This window comes from Acanthopagrus latus, chromosome 23, assembly GCF_904848185.1.
Source record: "Acanthopagrus latus isolate v.2019 chromosome 23, fAcaLat1.1, whole genome shotgun sequence".
Lineage (NCBI taxonomy): Eukaryota > Metazoa > Chordata > Actinopteri > Spariformes > Sparidae > Acanthopagrus > Acanthopagrus latus.
The window spans coordinates 7,486,558-7,504,433 of NC_051061.1; the positions used below are offsets into that span (position 1 = coordinate 7,486,558).

Here is a 17,876-nt window from a genome sequence, read left to right on the forward strand (position 1 = left end):
ACCACACCACATTATGTAAGCTTCTTGCACACTATTACTATCGATCCAGGCGGATTTAAAAAATCATTTGGCAGTATGTACTGATTCCATTTGCTCTGAGCTGTGGGTCACAAAGACACAGGTCACCGCAACCGCAACACAGCCGTCCTCTTGTTTCTGTTTAGATTGCAGTGACTGCAAGATAACAAACACATACACGTGCAACCTACCAGGTGGGGGGGGGAAATGCCACCAAATTCTGAATATCTTCCTCACTAACAGTGGAAGGGGAGCAGAATAAAAAAGCAGGAGAAGAAAAGAAGGACTTAAATGGGAAAGACATGTGAGTAATTCCTCCAGCACTGCTGGTCCACACAGGGAATTTGGGAGCAGCAAGCTGCTCAATAATGTATTGATTTTCTTAGTGAGCTTTTCTTTCTTTGAGGGTTTGATGTAAATGATTATCTGACAGCTCTGTGGTTAATGAGCGCGGCGTGGATGTGTGTATTTATGAGTCTCTCTGCCCGTCCACCTGTCGGTCTGACGGCTTCAAATGTGTGGTGGTTCTTCTAGAGGCTCGCCTGTCGATGTGACCGAGAACAGCCTCTAGTTTACACTTCACACTTCACATCCCGTAATGACTCAGTTGTGTTTAAACCGAGGAGGCCGAAGCAGGTGTTTAACTGCATCCTTGAAAGTGGGATGTAGCACCGGAGATTGGTTTGCACCATGGCGTCCGCTCCGCTGGGGTTTTCTGAATGCTGTTACACAACCGTGCAGACGTGAAATGACACAACCGGAGCTAATGCGGCTCCCATACCTAACATGTTCAGGCACTGACAACAGCAGGTGACGGTTGGACACACCATTTGGCTTTCAGCAATTAACATTTTTTTAGCATTCCATAAGCAATTCATAGCACTGTGCGCCATTTCCCTGCTGGAGGATAATCAATATCATTCCATTTGTCCACTGGTATACAACAGAAACCGCTTCAGGCATGTTAGCAGCGTGGTCAGTCTGCACTTCAGACATTCATGGTTCCCAGGTGATGAATCTTACTGAGATTCACACGTGTTGGGGTGATTGCTACAGATATATTCATGGTGCCCAGAGGATAAACCCTCATGTCAAGTGACATTCCCACCAGTAGCAGGCAATGTTGGCAGCCTAACCAAGAAAGTTGACATGATAAACATTCCACGCACTTAACATGTTAGCATTCTCAGTGTGAGCGTGCTGCTGTTCAGCCTCACAGCTGATAGCATGACTATGGACCTGTAGTCCTCTTACCAGCTTATCTCCCACTGACTTCTGTCATTCAGCCACTTTGTCTCATCCATATATGCTGTCAGCTTTCTGTGCTGTTATATTTGCCCCATCAGTTCATATATACTGTGACCAGCACTGATAACTACATCACATTTATTTCAAAATCTCCTAAATTCCCAGTGTATGCATGGCCTCTTTTAAAACTGCTGTATTGTGCTAACTGGCTTTTACCTGAATGCACCAGCCTCTGTGAGCTATTCAGTTCCTTTAGAGCAAAATCAAACTAAAAGTTTTCATTCATCCGGTGTTTTTGAAATGTTGTCCACTCCTCTGTGTGTACAGTATGTGTGTGTGTGTGTGTGTGTGCGCGCATGTGCGCGTGTGTGTGTGCAAACTGGAATGCAATCATCACAAAATGTTTCATCATGATCAGGTTTGAAGGGTTGGCAGGGCTTCACAGTCTGTTTGGATTTTAAATGTCTCCCTGTTGTTGCCTCTCTTTTCCTCCAGCATGATAAAACTCCACCTGCGTCAATCCACTCGCTCCATCTATTTGGGTCTGGCGTGTCTGTCCCTCGCTCTCCACCTCCTTCTGGCATTATTTTGTCTCTCCGTCCTCCAGACAGCCTGTGTACTTCCCACCTCCTCCTCCTCCTCTTCCTCCTCTTCCTCTGTTCCAAGAACAGACACTCAGCGCCATCAGGCTATCTCCCGCTCCTCCTCGTCTTCAGCTGCCTCCTCCTCCTCCTCACATGAACTGCCAACGGTCCCCCAGGAGGAAGGGCATCACAAACCGAATGCCAAAACCTCGCACCCTGAGGGGAGAGACTCGCCTAATGATGATGCAACTGTGAAGGAAAAGAAAGCGACTGGAGTTGGAAAAGTGATTCCAAGGGTCAAGGGTCGCTCTAAGCTGGAGGTGTTGTTCGAGCACCCGCTGTACAACCTGCCACGCCCGGAGCTGCAGGACGACGATTGGCTGCTGAGGGTGAAGACAGATGAACGTGCGAGGGATACAGGAAGTGAAGAAGAGGAGGGGGAAGAAGTAATCAATAGTGACAGTCAGTGGTAAGTGACACAGACAGAGGAAATGTATCCATATCAAGTCAAAAAAAACATATCCATAGCTTTGCGAACACACCGAACTACAGTGAACATGTTATGTGTAGGTGGACAGATCCTCAGACACACATCAGTTGGGCTCGCGTTGAATCCAAACACATTGAAATGACATTTACACAGAATGAAAGAGTTCTAAGGCTGGGTAGGATTCAGCTCACTGTCTGCCGACCCACAATCCCTTTTAGTCAGGAGGTGTGAGGTCAAAGGAGGTATGTGAAAATCTGTATTACGTTTGTTGGCTGGCGGATACAATAACATCATCTCTGTCGAGAGTTGCAGGTGGCACCTGTGAGATGAGTAGCTTTTCAAAAACAGCTGGCTTTTGACTCCTCCTCTGTATCTTACCTGAACATTGGTCTCTGAGTGAATAGTCATTGACGAGGCTGAGGAGCCTGTGAGGCGCTGAGTCGCTCAGTACTCTGCTCTTCAGTCTTCAATAATAATGTAAATATTAAAGGTTTCAGTTCACTTTACAAATAAGATCTTAAGCCTATTTGTTTGCTGATAAAGCTCTTAGGATGGCAGTGTTTGCTGTAAACTGAAATGTCTCAACAACTACTGCACTGAATGTCTCCATCTTTTTAACAAATGTTAAGTGCTAATCAGCCTATAAAATATCACAGTAGCTAGATAACAAACAAGACTAAGAATTTCAAAAATATTTTGTCATAGGAATTAGAAAATGTTTGTATACTAATGCCATAAACTAAGATAGCAATCAGTGTTATGTGCTAGAGCATGATAATATGCTAGCTTTAACCCGGACAGGGAACATTTTAGGTCTAAACATCCTTTTACCTGCTAAACGTCACTGCTATTGTTACTGAGAGCGTTTAAGCACCCTGACATTAGCATTTAGCTCAAAGCATTGACACGCCAGAAATGTTGAGTGTGTAGCAGTAGTCTGATGTTTGTATGGTGCAGTTAATGACTGTGGCCCCGGAGAAAAGATTTCCTGAATAATAACTCTTGGGGATATTTATTTTTAATGTCTCTCAGCCTTTAGACCGCTGATGCTCTGCAAAATGAATGTAATGGCCCGTAATGTGTTGCTTTACTTGCAAAAGTGTTGCTTCATGTGGAATTTTACTACAAATTCATCATCACACATTCACCAGTACAGCTTGTATTATATCTCAGAGCTGACCTGAAACAAACCCTTAAACTGTCAGGTATTTACCACCTCCGCTTCCTCTCCTGAAGGCAGAGCGCCAGTCAGGAGGAAGGCTACGACAAAGTGGACTGGACGAGCGACGTGGAGACCCACCCTCCCTGGCTACGGTTCCACCTGGGCATCTCTCGCTGGGAGCTGTACAACAGGAAGGATCCCAACCTGGCCGGCCTGACTCACTACTTGGCAACGCAGCGCATCCTCGGTGCTGGTGAGCAAATGAGGGGCGGGGGGGGGTTGAACAGGTGAGAGGACAGACTGAAGGAGGGACGGGGTCAGGGGAGAGCCTCCAGAAGCAAAGGAGGGGTACGCAGTGAGGAGGGTGGAGGATCACCAGTGATATCATCATTCTGTCTTTATTTCTAAGTCGAAGTCTTTTTTAAGATATGATTGTTTGTCACTGGCACCTTGGTGTGAAATATTTAGAAAACATGCTGCCGACATTCACATTCTTTAAATATCATCCACGCTCCGCCAAAATCTGCACAACCCACTCATGAAAACACTTAATTTAAGGTTCTGGATCGGAGCTTTACTTGCTTTTGCTGAAACAAGGCAACCCACGGAACCAGTTAATCGGAGGTCTAGTTTAGGTTTGAATGTGCATTACAGTTAAATTTGATTATCTACTGCTATTTTTCAATGTCAGTGCCACTTCTTTATGCTTCTTGTTGTGCGTTTGGGTTCGAGGTGGCCCAAAGATGAAGTCCAGCTCTTCACTTCACCGTTCAACCGCACTGCTCAAAACAGAAGAGTAGCTGAAGCTGACCTAATCCTCACCCCGCATCATCCCAGTAGTACAAGCCTCTCATTTAAATTTGATCAATCAGCCCCTCATTCTCCATTTTAACTGGGATCCCTTTGTTCCAACGAGCTAATCTTCGAGGAGCCAGAGGCAGCGCTAAATGTTTCACTCAGAGAACACAGCGAGCTGCGCCACAGTTCATATTTAGAACGGTGAGGAGGACGATTTTAGAAGCACAAACGCACGTTCACACAAAGTTTCACACGTAGGTCGGTCCTCAGGCAGACACATAAGTTGGGCTGGCACTGAATCCAAACACAATGAAGTCACAGTAACACAGAATGAAAGGGTGGGAGGATAAACCCCGGAGGATTCAGCATATCAGTGACCCCACACATCTTTTTTAGTCACGAGGTGCGAGGACAGAAGGCAGAAAAGCTAACACGGAGGAGGAGTGTACCGATTGTGTGCGCAATGTGAATATCTGTGTGACATTTGTGGGACGGCGGACAAATTAACGCTGCATTAAAAACTCTATTTGCAGATTCACATTGGTTTGTGAGGCTGCAGAGTGTCGGATGGGGGCCACATCCAGCCCAGAGGCAACATCCAAGTAGCCCGGCATTCATATATCTAATACATGAGAAAATATGTAAACTTAGTTTATCGCACATATGTTTATGTATGACTCACACACATTTGCTAATAGATGTGATTATATTCACATAAACCAGATCTGACTGCTACTGAAGATTCAAGCTTGGTCTTTTAAAAAAGGCTCGAAAAGATGGAGTTTTTTGGCGCTGATGGTGTTGTTGGCTTCTCACCCCTTGCACTGAATTCACATCCAAACGCAAGCAAATGTTTGCTAACGTTGCTCGCGCTTGCAAGCAAACTTTAATGTCGGCTTGCTAGCGTTAATGTTGCTAACACTAGCTAGCTAACAATAGGGCAGTACAATACACAGCTCACAGACTTTAGAACTCCATACTTAGATTTGATCAAGATTCTTGATGCTGACAAAACACTGATGCTGCGCGATACCAACGGCGGTATCATTATCGACTGATGAACCTTGTTTGAAGTTGGAGTCAACAATTAATTAAAAGATTTTTAAAAAAGACTCATGTTGGGCCCAACAAACATTGAAGAAACTGACACTGGAAAATTACTAATTGACAGCAACAGTGTTTTTGAGAAAATACTTCTCTTCTGCTCCTTTCTACAAGCTCTGTAGATATATTATTTATTTTATAAATCATTTGTCTACATAAAAGCCCTTTAAAATCCGTTACAGGCTGTTGAAAACATCTGGTCCATCTACATTTCTCAGCTTTAATATCTCACTCTGTTGAATTAGTAACTGAATATCTGCGGTGTAGTGGATTACAGTGTTGGACTGTATTGGACTGAACCATGATCTTCAGTCAACACCGACGCCCACTCCCAAAATCCAAATGAAATGCAAAAGCACCAAGGTCGAGACAAAAGAGACTGCCGTAAAATTATTAACAAAGTAAATCTGCTGCTCTGTTGATTCTTTTGTTGTCGGGTCATGACTATAATCCTCCCAACAACTTATTATCTCAGCATCCACACGCATAAACACACTCACCCACACCGACAAACCGGCTGTACACATCCTTAAACGCACACAGGCACACAGCTTCACTTCTTGTCGGCACACGCTCGTTCTCTGTTTGCTCGTCTCAGACGCCCTGTCGCTGTTTTCAGCGCGCCGCAGAATGAATAATACATCGAGATTTGTGTTATACGCTGCAGATTAAAGCACTAATCTCAGCTACAGGCTGATTTTTGTGTGGCTGTGTCATCCCTTTTTCTCTCATGTTTAACACCCACCGCGGTGTAAATACCTTTAAACATTTGCGCTCAGATTAGTTTTCCTTTAATCAGAGTTGGAAACAGGTGTTATAAATAAACATGAGAGGATTTGATTGACATCTTCTGAATTAATAGCCGGACCTGCTCCTACAAGCGAGGCGTGCGATAGCCAGAGAAGCCTCCTCTTCTGGATGTCGGGGACCTTGTTCGCCTGAAAGAACACATGCAGCTTTGATTTAACTCATTCACGCCGCCCAGCTGTTTGAAGAGTGGCGGAGGTGCCCCTGTGTCGTGATCTCAGTGGTGTTTAAAATGAGCTGAAATCGCAAACTGGGCAGTGATGCACCGAGCTCCTTTGTCTATGTGTCGCATGGGTGAAATTGCAGCCAAGTTCTGTACCCAGTTGTGGACTAGATGGAGGGTGTGCTGGTGTTAATAATAGGATTAACAATGAGATTCTTCCGGGTCTCGTCCTTCTTGCGGATTAAGCTCAGAGTTCCCATCGCCTTCCCTCTGCAGCATCGGTCTTCTGGTCATTGATAGTTCGATGTTGACCCAGAGCCGCTGCGATCTCTGTCCAGCACTCTGTGGCCCACCCAACTCCAGTCTTTGTGTCAGGTGGTTCCTCTGCAACCTCCTTCATTTCGTTCGGTTGACGTGGCCTGTGTGCAGATGCGTCTGGTGACATACAGGCTGTATAGCAGTCACTGAGTGTCCCCACAAAGTTCATTCTTTATTCTTATTTCGTATATATTTTATTGCACATTGGCCCATTTTCACTTATTAGATGGAGCATCCACTGTCTGCACCCGTGCCTGACTTCAGGGGTGGTCCAGTCCTCCGTTTGTCAGAGCCGAACTTTCCCTGAGTCTCCTTCAGACTCCTGTCGACAGTTCAGCCTTCAGTCCAGGCTCAGGTGTCCATCAGCAGATCATCCAATCCCAAATCCTCGTCACCAAATGTAGTGGAAAAATCTCCTCGTGAGGTTGAGAGTTGCTATGTCTCCAAAGAATTTTAGACTTAAGATCTCTTTAATCCATGCCGTATGGAAGGAAGGTCAGAACGTTCCCTCCACCTCTCCAAACGTTACTGACTTCAATATGTATCAGAGAGGAAGTTACCTTCATTTACAACAGTCATCAATCACCTCTTCCCAAAACAGTGACCCCCCTCCCTGAGATTTGGGTTGACCATGCCAGGAGTCTTGCCAGGAGAGTGACCCGTTGATGTTATGACAGTAAATGTCATCCTATCTACCTTCATGTAACCTCCCATGTGGAGAATTGCTCCACATGTGGCTTTCTGACACCTCAGTCAAAAGGCATTCTCCCCTCCTCCTCTCACATTCTGATGCTGTTCTTAAATGCACATTAATTACTGATTGGACAAACTATGTCATTTCTCACACCTCTTACCCGGTTATCTCTATATCAGCCCTCATTAGCGGTTGGGGGAAATGTGACCTCTTTATCTCATCATCACAAGAAACTTTGATGCATTCAGCTCTGTACCAAGGAATCTAATCTCGTTTCGTTCGTTTCATTTTATTTCCGCTTAATCCGTGATGGTCGCAGGATGTTGCTGTTTTCCCCTAAGGGGGGAATCTAATCTCATGTTGTGAAATGACTTTTAGACACCTTAAAGGTGTTAACTTGAGGTCACTGCAAGATTCATCTAAACAGAAGTCCTCAAACTAGGGACATGCTGTCACACCATGGCTGCTGAGAATCTTCGTTATTTGCGTTATTTCTTGTAACATGTAATCAGACATGTGTGACACGTGTTAGTTCGCTTTGTTTAATTACTGCATCAATAAAACAAAAGAAACATTGCGCTTGATCAGCTGTCAATACTGATCAACTTTATTTATTGCAGACATTACAAGGACTGAGTAAGAACATGCAGCAAAATAATTTTATTTTTAAATATAATTTATGAAATAAAAAACAGTAAAATGTTCAAAGTATATTTAAAATGATAAAAGCTCTTTTTAACCTGATTATGTTTGTCATTTCTAATCAGTGTTTCCATATAAATGATTGTTTGATCAATACATAACACATTATAATAACCATCATTAATAAATGTTAAATGTATAATGAATAAAACTGTAGTTAATCATCATTTCACTGCGGATAAACGATGAGATGCTTTATGCATCATTCATCAAGCAACTGTAGAGGTTCATCAGGCAACTTTATAATATCATCTAAATCATGTTTACAGATGAACTACACAGTATGTATGAATTATTTATGCGTTAATAAATAGTAAATAATAATATTAAGTGTTATATCAGTTGCAACTCTACAATAAACAAGTTGTCAATAAATTGTTCATAAAGCAGATCATTATTTGTTCACAGTGAAATAATTATGAAAAAGTGTATTTATTAATGATGGTTATCATAAGATACTACAGATGAATGTTTCCATTCTATTTCTGAACATTTTTAAAGAGTTGAGATGCAAAAGACAAAATTCAGAGCTACAGAAACGTGTTACTGACACGCCACAAAAAGAAAAACACTTCAGTATCATGTTATAATATTTATATAACATGATCTGACTTTAAGATATATTTTGCACACTGAGAGATTGGTTACTTACAATAATTACAATCAGAAGTAACAATCAAGACAGTAAAAACTGAGAATCAATGTGTATTATTTATTTATACAGATGACAGATATAGACCCGAGTATAATAACAGTTACACAGCACTAACAACACTACTGCCTATTATTATTATTATTGAACATCACTATACACAAAGCAGTACAGAAACTGAGGGGACATCCTTAAAATTATTATTTGTATTTCTGTTATTATTGTTATTAATATTATAACTGTCAGCTATTTATTCCCATGCTATCAATATCAATAACATTTTCTTTATTGTGACAACCTCGTTTGGAAACTGTTTTGTAATGAACATGATTAATAAATAGTAAATGTGTGGTTAATTAAAATTAAGGTTTATAGTTTTACTGAGCACTTGTTAATTGTTACGCGGTAACTGATGTTAATAATACTTTGTAAATGTTAATAAATACTGTGCAGCTCATTAATACTACAACTGTGACTGTGACTGGTATTACTATTAATAGTAATAATAATAACAACAATAATCTGTCTCCATCTTTCTCTCAAGTTCAAATATGTCTGCATGAATTTGGTCACAATCAACATATATAATATAATATAATATAATATAATATAATATAATATAATATAATATAATATAATATAATACAGAACATCCGGTATTTAAGGTGAAGAGAACTAAGTACTAACATGTACAGCAGGTGATAAACCATAATGATGAGTAAGACTGAACATACAGTTTGTTTATGAACTGTCTGTCTGAGCTGGACGCTGCTCTCCTCTCCTGGTCTTCTGGTTCACAGCCACCACAGCGACACAGAGGATCACCAGCAGACCAGGGAGCAGTGAAGATCTCACCGTGTAGAGGGTGAGGTCCGTCCCAGGGGGCTCTCTGGACTTCAGAAGAGTTTTGGATGATGACAAACAGCGCTCGTCTGGGTCAATCACGACACACCAGTACTCTCCTGAGTCTTCCAGTGAGGCAATAGAGAGAATCAACAAGCCATCACTGTAAAATATGTTCAGTCTGCTCTTCAGATCAGAATCAGATTCTAAATCACTATCACTCAAGAGTCTGCCATCTGTTTGGTTTGACTTGATGAACCAATAGTGCCAGCTACCCTCTTCCCAACCTCTGCATCTGACAGTGACATCGTCTCCTTCTGAGAAGAGCTGGACAGCAGGTGGGCCAGATCTGGGGCACACCACCAGGTTATACTGCTGAACATGGTTGCAGATTGTGCAATAGTATAAACCTGAGTGATGTAACTGAAGTGATGAAAGCACCAGTGAGTAGTTTTTTCCCACCTCTGAGTAAGAGTTAGAGCAGTTCTCATTATACTTTGTCCAAAGTGGAGGCTGGTTGTCAGTGAACTCAGCAGCAGGGCACTGTAACACCGCTGTCTCTCCCACTGAGTGGAGGATCCACTCCCGTGGTGGTTTTAACTCCACAATGTCACTGCTGACGCACTGCTGTTGGTTCATCACCAGACACGTGTAAACTTTTAACCATGTTAACGTGATGTTGTAAATACGGAGTCCTGATGAGGTTTTCACCACTTGGGATCTTCCTTCAACAACGTCGTCCATCACCGTTGTTAAACTGTCCCCAAAAACTCTTGTCCAAATGTCCTTCTCATTTTCAGAATCACTCTTGAGCCACTGGATGTCCAGATTGTCAGCCGCTCCCTCACACGGCAGGTCCACTGTTTCTCCAACTCTGACTTGAATTTGTTTGTATTCATTTCTCGCGCTACAAACAATAATAGTGATGTTGTCCTCATATGTCACGTTGCCCCAACACTTCTCTTGGTACTTGCCGGAGTCTGAATGGATCAGGTTCCGGATCATGTAAGAAGAAATAGTGTCTCTGTGGACAACTGACAGTCGTCGTTTCAAGTCTTCAGGCACTGTGGGGTTCTGGGACAAGAGGGCAGACGTATTCCACAGGACGAGCTTCTCCTCGCCAACAAATCTGGAGATCAGGCAGGAGTCGGCCTCCTTGGGGGGCCTGAAGATGTAAAAGTCCGATTCCTTTTTGATAACGATACGTTCCCCTGCATGAATGTTGCTGATGAGAGCAAACAGCAGGAAGGAGAGCTCTGCGACTGCAGCCATTCTGCTCTGTGGACGAGCAAACACTGACACCTCTCACCTGGTTATCTCTATATCAACCCTCAGCAGCAGCTTGTCATTAGTGATTGCAGGAACGCGACTTCTTTATCTCGTCATCACAGGAAACTTCGATGCATTCGGCTCTGTACCAAGGAATCTAATCTCAAAAGATCAGACACATGTTGTGAAATTACTTTTAGACACCTTAAAGGTGTTAACTTGAGGTCACTGCAAGATTCATCTAAACAGAAGTCCTCAAACTAGTGACATGCTGTCACACCATGGCTGCTGAGAATCTTCGTTATTTGCATTATTTCTTGTAACATGTAATCAGACATGTGTGACACGTGTTAGTTCGCTTTGTTTAATTACTGCATCGACTGTATTTATTGTAGACATTACAAGGACTAATACTGAGTAAGAACATGCAGCAAAATAATTACACTTGACACTGGGGTATTGTAGAAATGCTGACAAGTTGCGTACAAAGTTTTCCTATGCGTGGTTTGCAGGAACATACAATGACGAATCGAACAAGATGGTGCTGCGCGAGTGGCAGTCTGTTACACTCTTCCTATTTCTGACTTTTTTTTATTGTATTGTTTATTCTTTTACTGTTATTATTGTTTATCACAACACCGTTGTCCTCTGGCTGCTGTGATGAAGAAATGCCCCCGTTTGCGGGACAAATAAAGGAAATTCTGTTTGTGATTCTGATGGCAACATTTGATACTGGCGACTGGGCTGACTATTATCACACGCTCCTCACTTTATTTGTATCTTTCAGTTCAGAAGACGGGCGGCACCCAGCTCAAACTGCTCATGTCGTTCCCAAACTACGGACAAGCTCTGCTGAAACCCATGAAGTAAGACACCACTGCTGCTGAAAACAGAAATGACTGTGTTTGCGTTGCTCTGGTTCTACAGTGTAGAGGTCACAGATTTTGCAAGCACTTCAACACTGAGCCTTGTGCATTCGTGCTTGTACGTGTTCTTGTTGCACAGACAGTCCAGAGATGCAGAGACGGATGGGAACCTCTTCTACTTCTCCGACTTTGAAAGACACAACGCAGAGATCGCTGCCTTCCACCTCGACAGGTAACGGAGTCTGTGCTGTGTCAGCAGGCAGCAGGTGTCCCGCAGGGCGGACAGTTCATTCAGTCGCCACCGGGTCACCGGTCCAACACTGGAATGATTCATTCACAAAGCTCTTGCCCATGATCCGGTCTCTCTACCTCGTCCTTTCTCAGATTGCTGGGCTTCAACAGGGTGCCTCCGGTGGTCGGCCGCCTCATCAACGTCACCTCAGAGGTCAGAGAGATCACCACCGACCACAAGCTGTCCAGGACCTTCTTCACTTCCCCTGGTATGTGTTTATTTCCACGCCTGCACCCAGCTGCTCGTCCACAAAGCAAAACCGAAACACTAGCGCGTTCAATCTTCCCGACCGCTAAACTCAAGCTGTCGTCCTGTCTGACTCCTTCTAGTGGGAAATGTGTGCTTCTACGGCCAGTGCGAGTACTACTGTTCATTAGAGCACCCAGTGTGCGGGCGGCCACATGCACTGGAGGTTTCCCTGGCCGCCATGCTACCTGACCTCACCCTCGCTCCCCGCAGGTCCTGGAGGTCGCCATGGAGACGCTCCTACAGCCGCACCAAGCTAGCACAGTGGGTGTACCGTCTGAGTCTTATCGGTAGCTTTGGTTAAAGGTATTAAAGGTGTCAGCGGTCATGTCATCACTGTTGTTAATAGCATATGTGCTAATAATAACAATTCAAACAGACAGTCATCTTATTCTGTCCGCCTCCATTTGAGTGTCTGCTTTAAAGGAATAGTTCGCCCGAAAATCCAACATGCATATACTGCTTTTAGTCCATGTATGGTGTTTTGGTTTGAGCTGCAGTGTTTTGGAGATATCGACCGACCGTGCAGGAGGAAGTGTGCATGGACGAGATGTCAGCTGACTGAGCTAACTAAGCTAACAAATTTTGCAAACACCATCTAATTCTGTTATACTCAAGAGAGGGCAGACATATCTACAGCAGATATCTCCAAAGCTCAGCGGCTCATAACTTAACAATCATGATGGACAGATAGCAGTACAGGAAAGAGGAAAACACTGTTTTGTTGTTTTTATTTTGAGGTGCACTGTCCCTGCACTAACTTGTAGCTGATGGGGTTCATATTGAAATGTTTCTACCTTGTCGTCTGTGGGGTTCTCAGTGGATGTAGAATCATGAGTCTTAGCTGCCCCCCAGTGGAGTGAATCAAAAACTGCAACACAACATTAAATTTGTGGTTTACACAAAGACAGTCAAGTCAAAGTCAGTCAACACTATTGATGTCAATACATGGAACTCATTGTGAGTGTAACTGTGTGAATGAGGCTGTTATAGACTGTTGGAGAACGTTTTGCACATTTTTAAATATTTCTCTTGCAGGTTTTATTTTTAGGCAGGTGTGTGTGTGCAGGAGCTCACATTAAAGGTGCAATATGTAAAAACTGTCCACCTGTCGAATTTGTGTTCAGAACAAACAGGCGGCAGCATATCAACAGAGGAACCACTAACTGCTGGTAACTATTGTTGCTGTTAGCCCAAATAACTATGCGTTTAGTGGTCAACCGGCACTAGTTTTTACACCACTAGCACAGGGACCGACTGACTGTGACTGGAACGGGCTGTAGCTAACTGGTTAAAATGCAGACACTAGTAGATATCTCTACAGCACAAAACATGGACATCATGATGTCAAAACGATTATTTCTTCACATTCTGTTGATGATTGTGGTCAACATTTTTGAATATTTTCAACTAAAATTCCTACATATTGCACCTTCAGTGTGTCTTCAACTTGTGATGGCCTCCAGACAATGACAAACCAATCACTGATAAAACTCAAACTTATCACCAAAACTCATTAAAGTGTTTGCAAAAGAATCCCTCAGCAGTAAGAAAAGAAAAGAGCCTGATGTTGCCTGTCTGTTTATACACATACCTTGAGAACCATTAATTAGATCTACTTCACACTTGGCAGGCTTGTTGCTAAGGACCAAATGAAGTGCAGTGCCACATTTGGTGCTTGCACCATGTTCGATATTATAATACAGCGGTTCAGCACTCTAGCTCAATGGCTCTGTGGACTGAAGCTGGGCTCACATGTAATCCCACTCACGTGATCTCACGGGGAAAATGAACTGAAGCATGGTGCAACAATTACTGTCAACAGTAGTATACTAGCTAACATTAGCCTCGAGGGCTAGAATGTGCACCGTCAGCTGCTCCAGGATGCCTCTCTCATTGGTTGTTATGGTACGGCTCGGGAAATACAGGTGTAATCATTCAGATTTTAAAATATCAACCATGTTAGATAGTATCCCGGTGAGTCTGTTGGCAGTTCAGGAGGCCTAAGAAAAGATGTGTAAACCCCTCACATTACCAGATAAGCTGAGCCAAACAGCATGTTTTGGCCCTTGTTGTGTGTGTTTGCCTCTGCGTAATTGCATTGTTGTTCCCAGGTGGGAGAAGGACCCGGCCTACTGTGACAAAGTGAAACAGACGCCTCCTTACAATCACGGCACCAGACTGGTGGATCTCATAGATATGGCCATACTGGACTTCCTCATGAGTGAGCCTCTGTTTTTCAGACTCAGCTGGCAATCATGATGGGGATTATAGGCAGTGTAATCTGGCGGTCAGTGACGTGTAAAGAGGGAAAGGGAAACTCAAAATATGTAGACGATGAAATCAGAGTATTATCTCCCATGTTAATGCAGCAAATGTCTTTCTTAACTTCTCATGTCTTCTTTTCACTTCTACAAAATGTCTCTCACATGGCCTAAAATAAACATGAGTGTTTTTCATTCAAAGGCAACATGGACAGACATCACTATGAGACGTTTGAGAAATTTGGCAATGAGACTTTTCTGCTGCACCTTGATAACGGCCGGGCGTGAGTACCACGAACATCTGCTGACTCGTCTCAGCTCAGCCAGCTGCAACAGCTCTAATTGTCTGTTTCTAACAGCGTCAGCCACGGTGGGAATATCTTATTTATGGGCCTTTGTTTCTCACGACTGTCCCGTGTTTTACAGGTTTGGGCGTCACTCTCGGGATGAGCCAACTATTCTGACTCCTCTGAAGCAGTGTTGCAGGTGAAGCAATATGAGAGGGTGGATGAAATAAACTGCAAATATTCAAGTGAGTAAGTAGTGCTGTGGAAACTTGTGTAAATGTCCTTTTTGTCCTTTTTTCACGTAGGATCCGTCGGTCCACCCTCCTCCGCTTGCGCCTGTTGTCCCTCCCCGCCGTCCGTCTGAGTGATGTCATGCGGGAGTCGCTGGTTCAGGACCCTCTGGCTGCCACTGCCCCCCTCCTCTCTGAGCCGCACCTCTCTGCTCTGGACCGGCGCCTGGCAGCCATCCTGCAGGTGGTGCAGACCTGTCAGCGTCAGCACAGAGAAGTAATTTACAACGACTTGGAAGGAGATGATGAAGACTTCAATCAACAGCCCGACTGAGGAAAAGAGCTCTAAATCATGTCGGTGTGGAAATGTTTTTGTTTTCCATTATTGAAGGTGCAGTATGTAAGAATTTTAGTTGTTCAAAAGTAACTAAAATGATCAACAGAATGTGATCAAAAAGCGGTTTTGACGTCATAGATGATGTCTGTGTACTGAAGTACGCATGCTAACAGGCTAGCCACCTGGCATCACAGTCCAAGCCCCCTGTGCTAGCAGTGCAGGCACCTTCACTCCTCTGGTGCCCGCACTCCTAGTCCAAACCGCTAGCTGTACAGCTCACTGAGCTAACGTCAGCTACAGCTAGCAGCAGTTAGCGGTTACTCTGGTGATATGCTAACCCAAATTATTTGTTTGAGTATGAATTTGACAGGTAGCCGATTCTTACATAATGCACCTTTAGGTTTTCTAATGAATTAACCTGAATAAAATGGTTCAGCTCAGTGTGCTGACTTCACGTCTCAACCGCCGGCTTTTATGCTGAAAAAGTATGAGCTGAAAGCAGCTGAAAGTAATATGCCTTAACCCTGAGAGTCAGTCTGTGTGATTGATGAATATGGATTTTGTTAAATTTTAAGGATATTTGCAGAGGTATGGCATGCAGTATTTTATAAGAAAAAGCAGAGCAATTTGAGAAAAGTCTGAAAAGGTGAACCTAATTTATTTTCTCGTCTCTTTAATCATTTAGGGGCCGCGATTTTCAGTGGTTTGGAGTCTTTAAAATACCATTGTGCAGAAACACTATGTCTCAAGTGAAGGTCATGGATTTTAAATTTTACTTCAGCACAAAAAAACAAAATCAAGAGCTGTTAAATATGTGCTAATTTTAATTACTTTATGTATAACATATACCAAATGTTAGCTATTACCCCACATGCTGCGAGGTCAATATGTCGATACCCCCCTGGGCATCGATGACGTCTCACTCATATAATTTATGACCTTAATGTCCTCTGAGAGGCGTTTGTGGTACAACACAGAACATAAAGACACATTAAAAACAACAGATAAACAAAGACAACAGCAGTCTTATGTCGTCTGTAGCAGTCAATATCAGTGTCACGACAGTGCAGACAAACATTTAATGTGCATGTCGACAAATGTCATAAAAATAATCAGTTGATGCTCTGTAGTGTACACCCACAAGTATTTCTAAGCCCCTGGACCATGTTTTTCCCAGACTCCTACATATATCTCCATGTCTTGAGTCACTGCCAGGAGAATAGATATGGGAATAGAGGTTTTTTTGCTCCGTCGATCTTTATCTTGTGGTATCTACAGTATAACTTCAAACCCTAGAGGGAGAGGCTGCCTGGGACTCCACTGACGGTGGATGATTTTTATCCCTGCAGACCCGTCAGCCTCCTCAGTCGGCCTGTTCAGATACAGGTGGTACGGATCTGCTGTTTTCTCTTGATTTTCCCAAAGTTCTTCACAGTTTTTCCTAATTTGCTTCTGTGACTGACTTCAGAATGTATTTTATTTAAGATGCTCCAGCACCATTTTTACCTTTCAACACTAACTGACATATGTATGTCGCCCGATTATGAGTGCTGATCTGACACCAGTGATTTACCAAATGGTATGTGATCAATTTAAGTTATTAATCTGAAACTGTTAAAAGTAACTAAAAACAAAGTTATCCATTACATGTAGTGGAGTAAAAAATTCAAATTAGTCTCTAAAGCGCCATTAAGTTGAGGAATAAAAAACAAGTAAAAACATAATGATTTAATCATACAGTTCTTCTAGATTTTCCAAATGAAGTATGCATAAATGGATCACATTCTCATAGTGAAACAAGTCATCATGTTAAGAGCATATTTTTGTATTTGAAAATATATGTTAAAGGTGCAGTACGTAAGAACTGACCACACTCATGCTCTAAAGAAAACAGGGGGCAGCGTAACTGAGCAACTCCTAACTGCTGCTAATTGTAGCTGTTTTGGCTAATAAGCTAATAAGTTAACTGGGCAGCTTTATTGGCTGTTTCTCCCTGGACTGGGATTTCCCTGGGGGAGTGTTGGTGTTGTTTAAAGCGACTATGAGGGACTTTTTTTGTTGGTTCTAGCACTCCCTTTGGCTGTTCTTCTCTCCTCTGCCCGGTAGTGACAGGAAGGCCCTCTGCATGTGCCCTGAAAGCCTCTGCTGGATCCTGCACAGACAGTTAAGACAGGATGATTCTGTTGATCCCTGTATGATCGAAACATACTGAGGAACTGATGAGTTTACTACTACATTTTGACATTTGCACAAGCTTTAACCTTAAGTCATGTCACCCAAGCCTTGCTAAAACATCCAAGAACTACAAACCCCAGGACGAGAACTACAACCCCCGGGAAAAGAACTACAAACCTCAAGATAAGAACTACAAATCCCAGGTGAAAAACTACAAGCCCAGGTCAGGAGCTACAAAGGATTCAGTCTCTCTGTGGTGGATGGCGACCTCTGCTGGCACAAGAGCAGAACTGCGACTTGACGCAAGAACTATAATTAGTTTCATTT

The 17,876-nt window shown here is 43.2% G+C and overlaps 1 protein-coding gene and 1 long non-coding RNA gene across 2 annotated transcripts; one reads left to right on the forward strand and one right to left on the reverse strand.

Annotated features, from left to right (window-relative positions):
- The first annotated feature begins 300 nt into the window (after positions 1-300).
- LOC119013419 (extracellular serine/threonine protein kinase FAM20C-like) lies at positions 301-17,605 on the forward strand. The gene is made up of 12 exons (XM_037087936.1): positions 301-322; positions 1,762-2,319; positions 3,577-3,755; positions 11,640-11,718; positions 11,858-11,950; positions 12,103-12,218; positions 12,340-12,520; positions 14,371-14,480; positions 14,723-14,804; positions 14,947-15,006; positions 15,113-15,391; positions 17,481-17,605. Exons 2-11 carry the CDS (start codon positions 1,763-1,765, stop codon positions 15,369-15,371), a joined length of 1,716 nt encoding a protein of 571 aa, XP_036943831.1. The 5' UTR covers positions 301-322; position 1,762; the 3' UTR covers positions 15,372-15,391; positions 17,481-17,605.
- LOC119013423 lies at positions 16,401-17,862 on the reverse strand. The gene is made up of 2 exons (XR_005072743.1): positions 17,727-17,862; positions 16,401-17,526 (listed from the first exon to the last, which is right to left on the reverse strand). It is a non-coding gene; the product is annotated as an uncharacterized LOC119013423 (long non-coding RNA).
- Between the last annotated feature and the right edge of the window lie 14 nt (positions 17,863-17,876).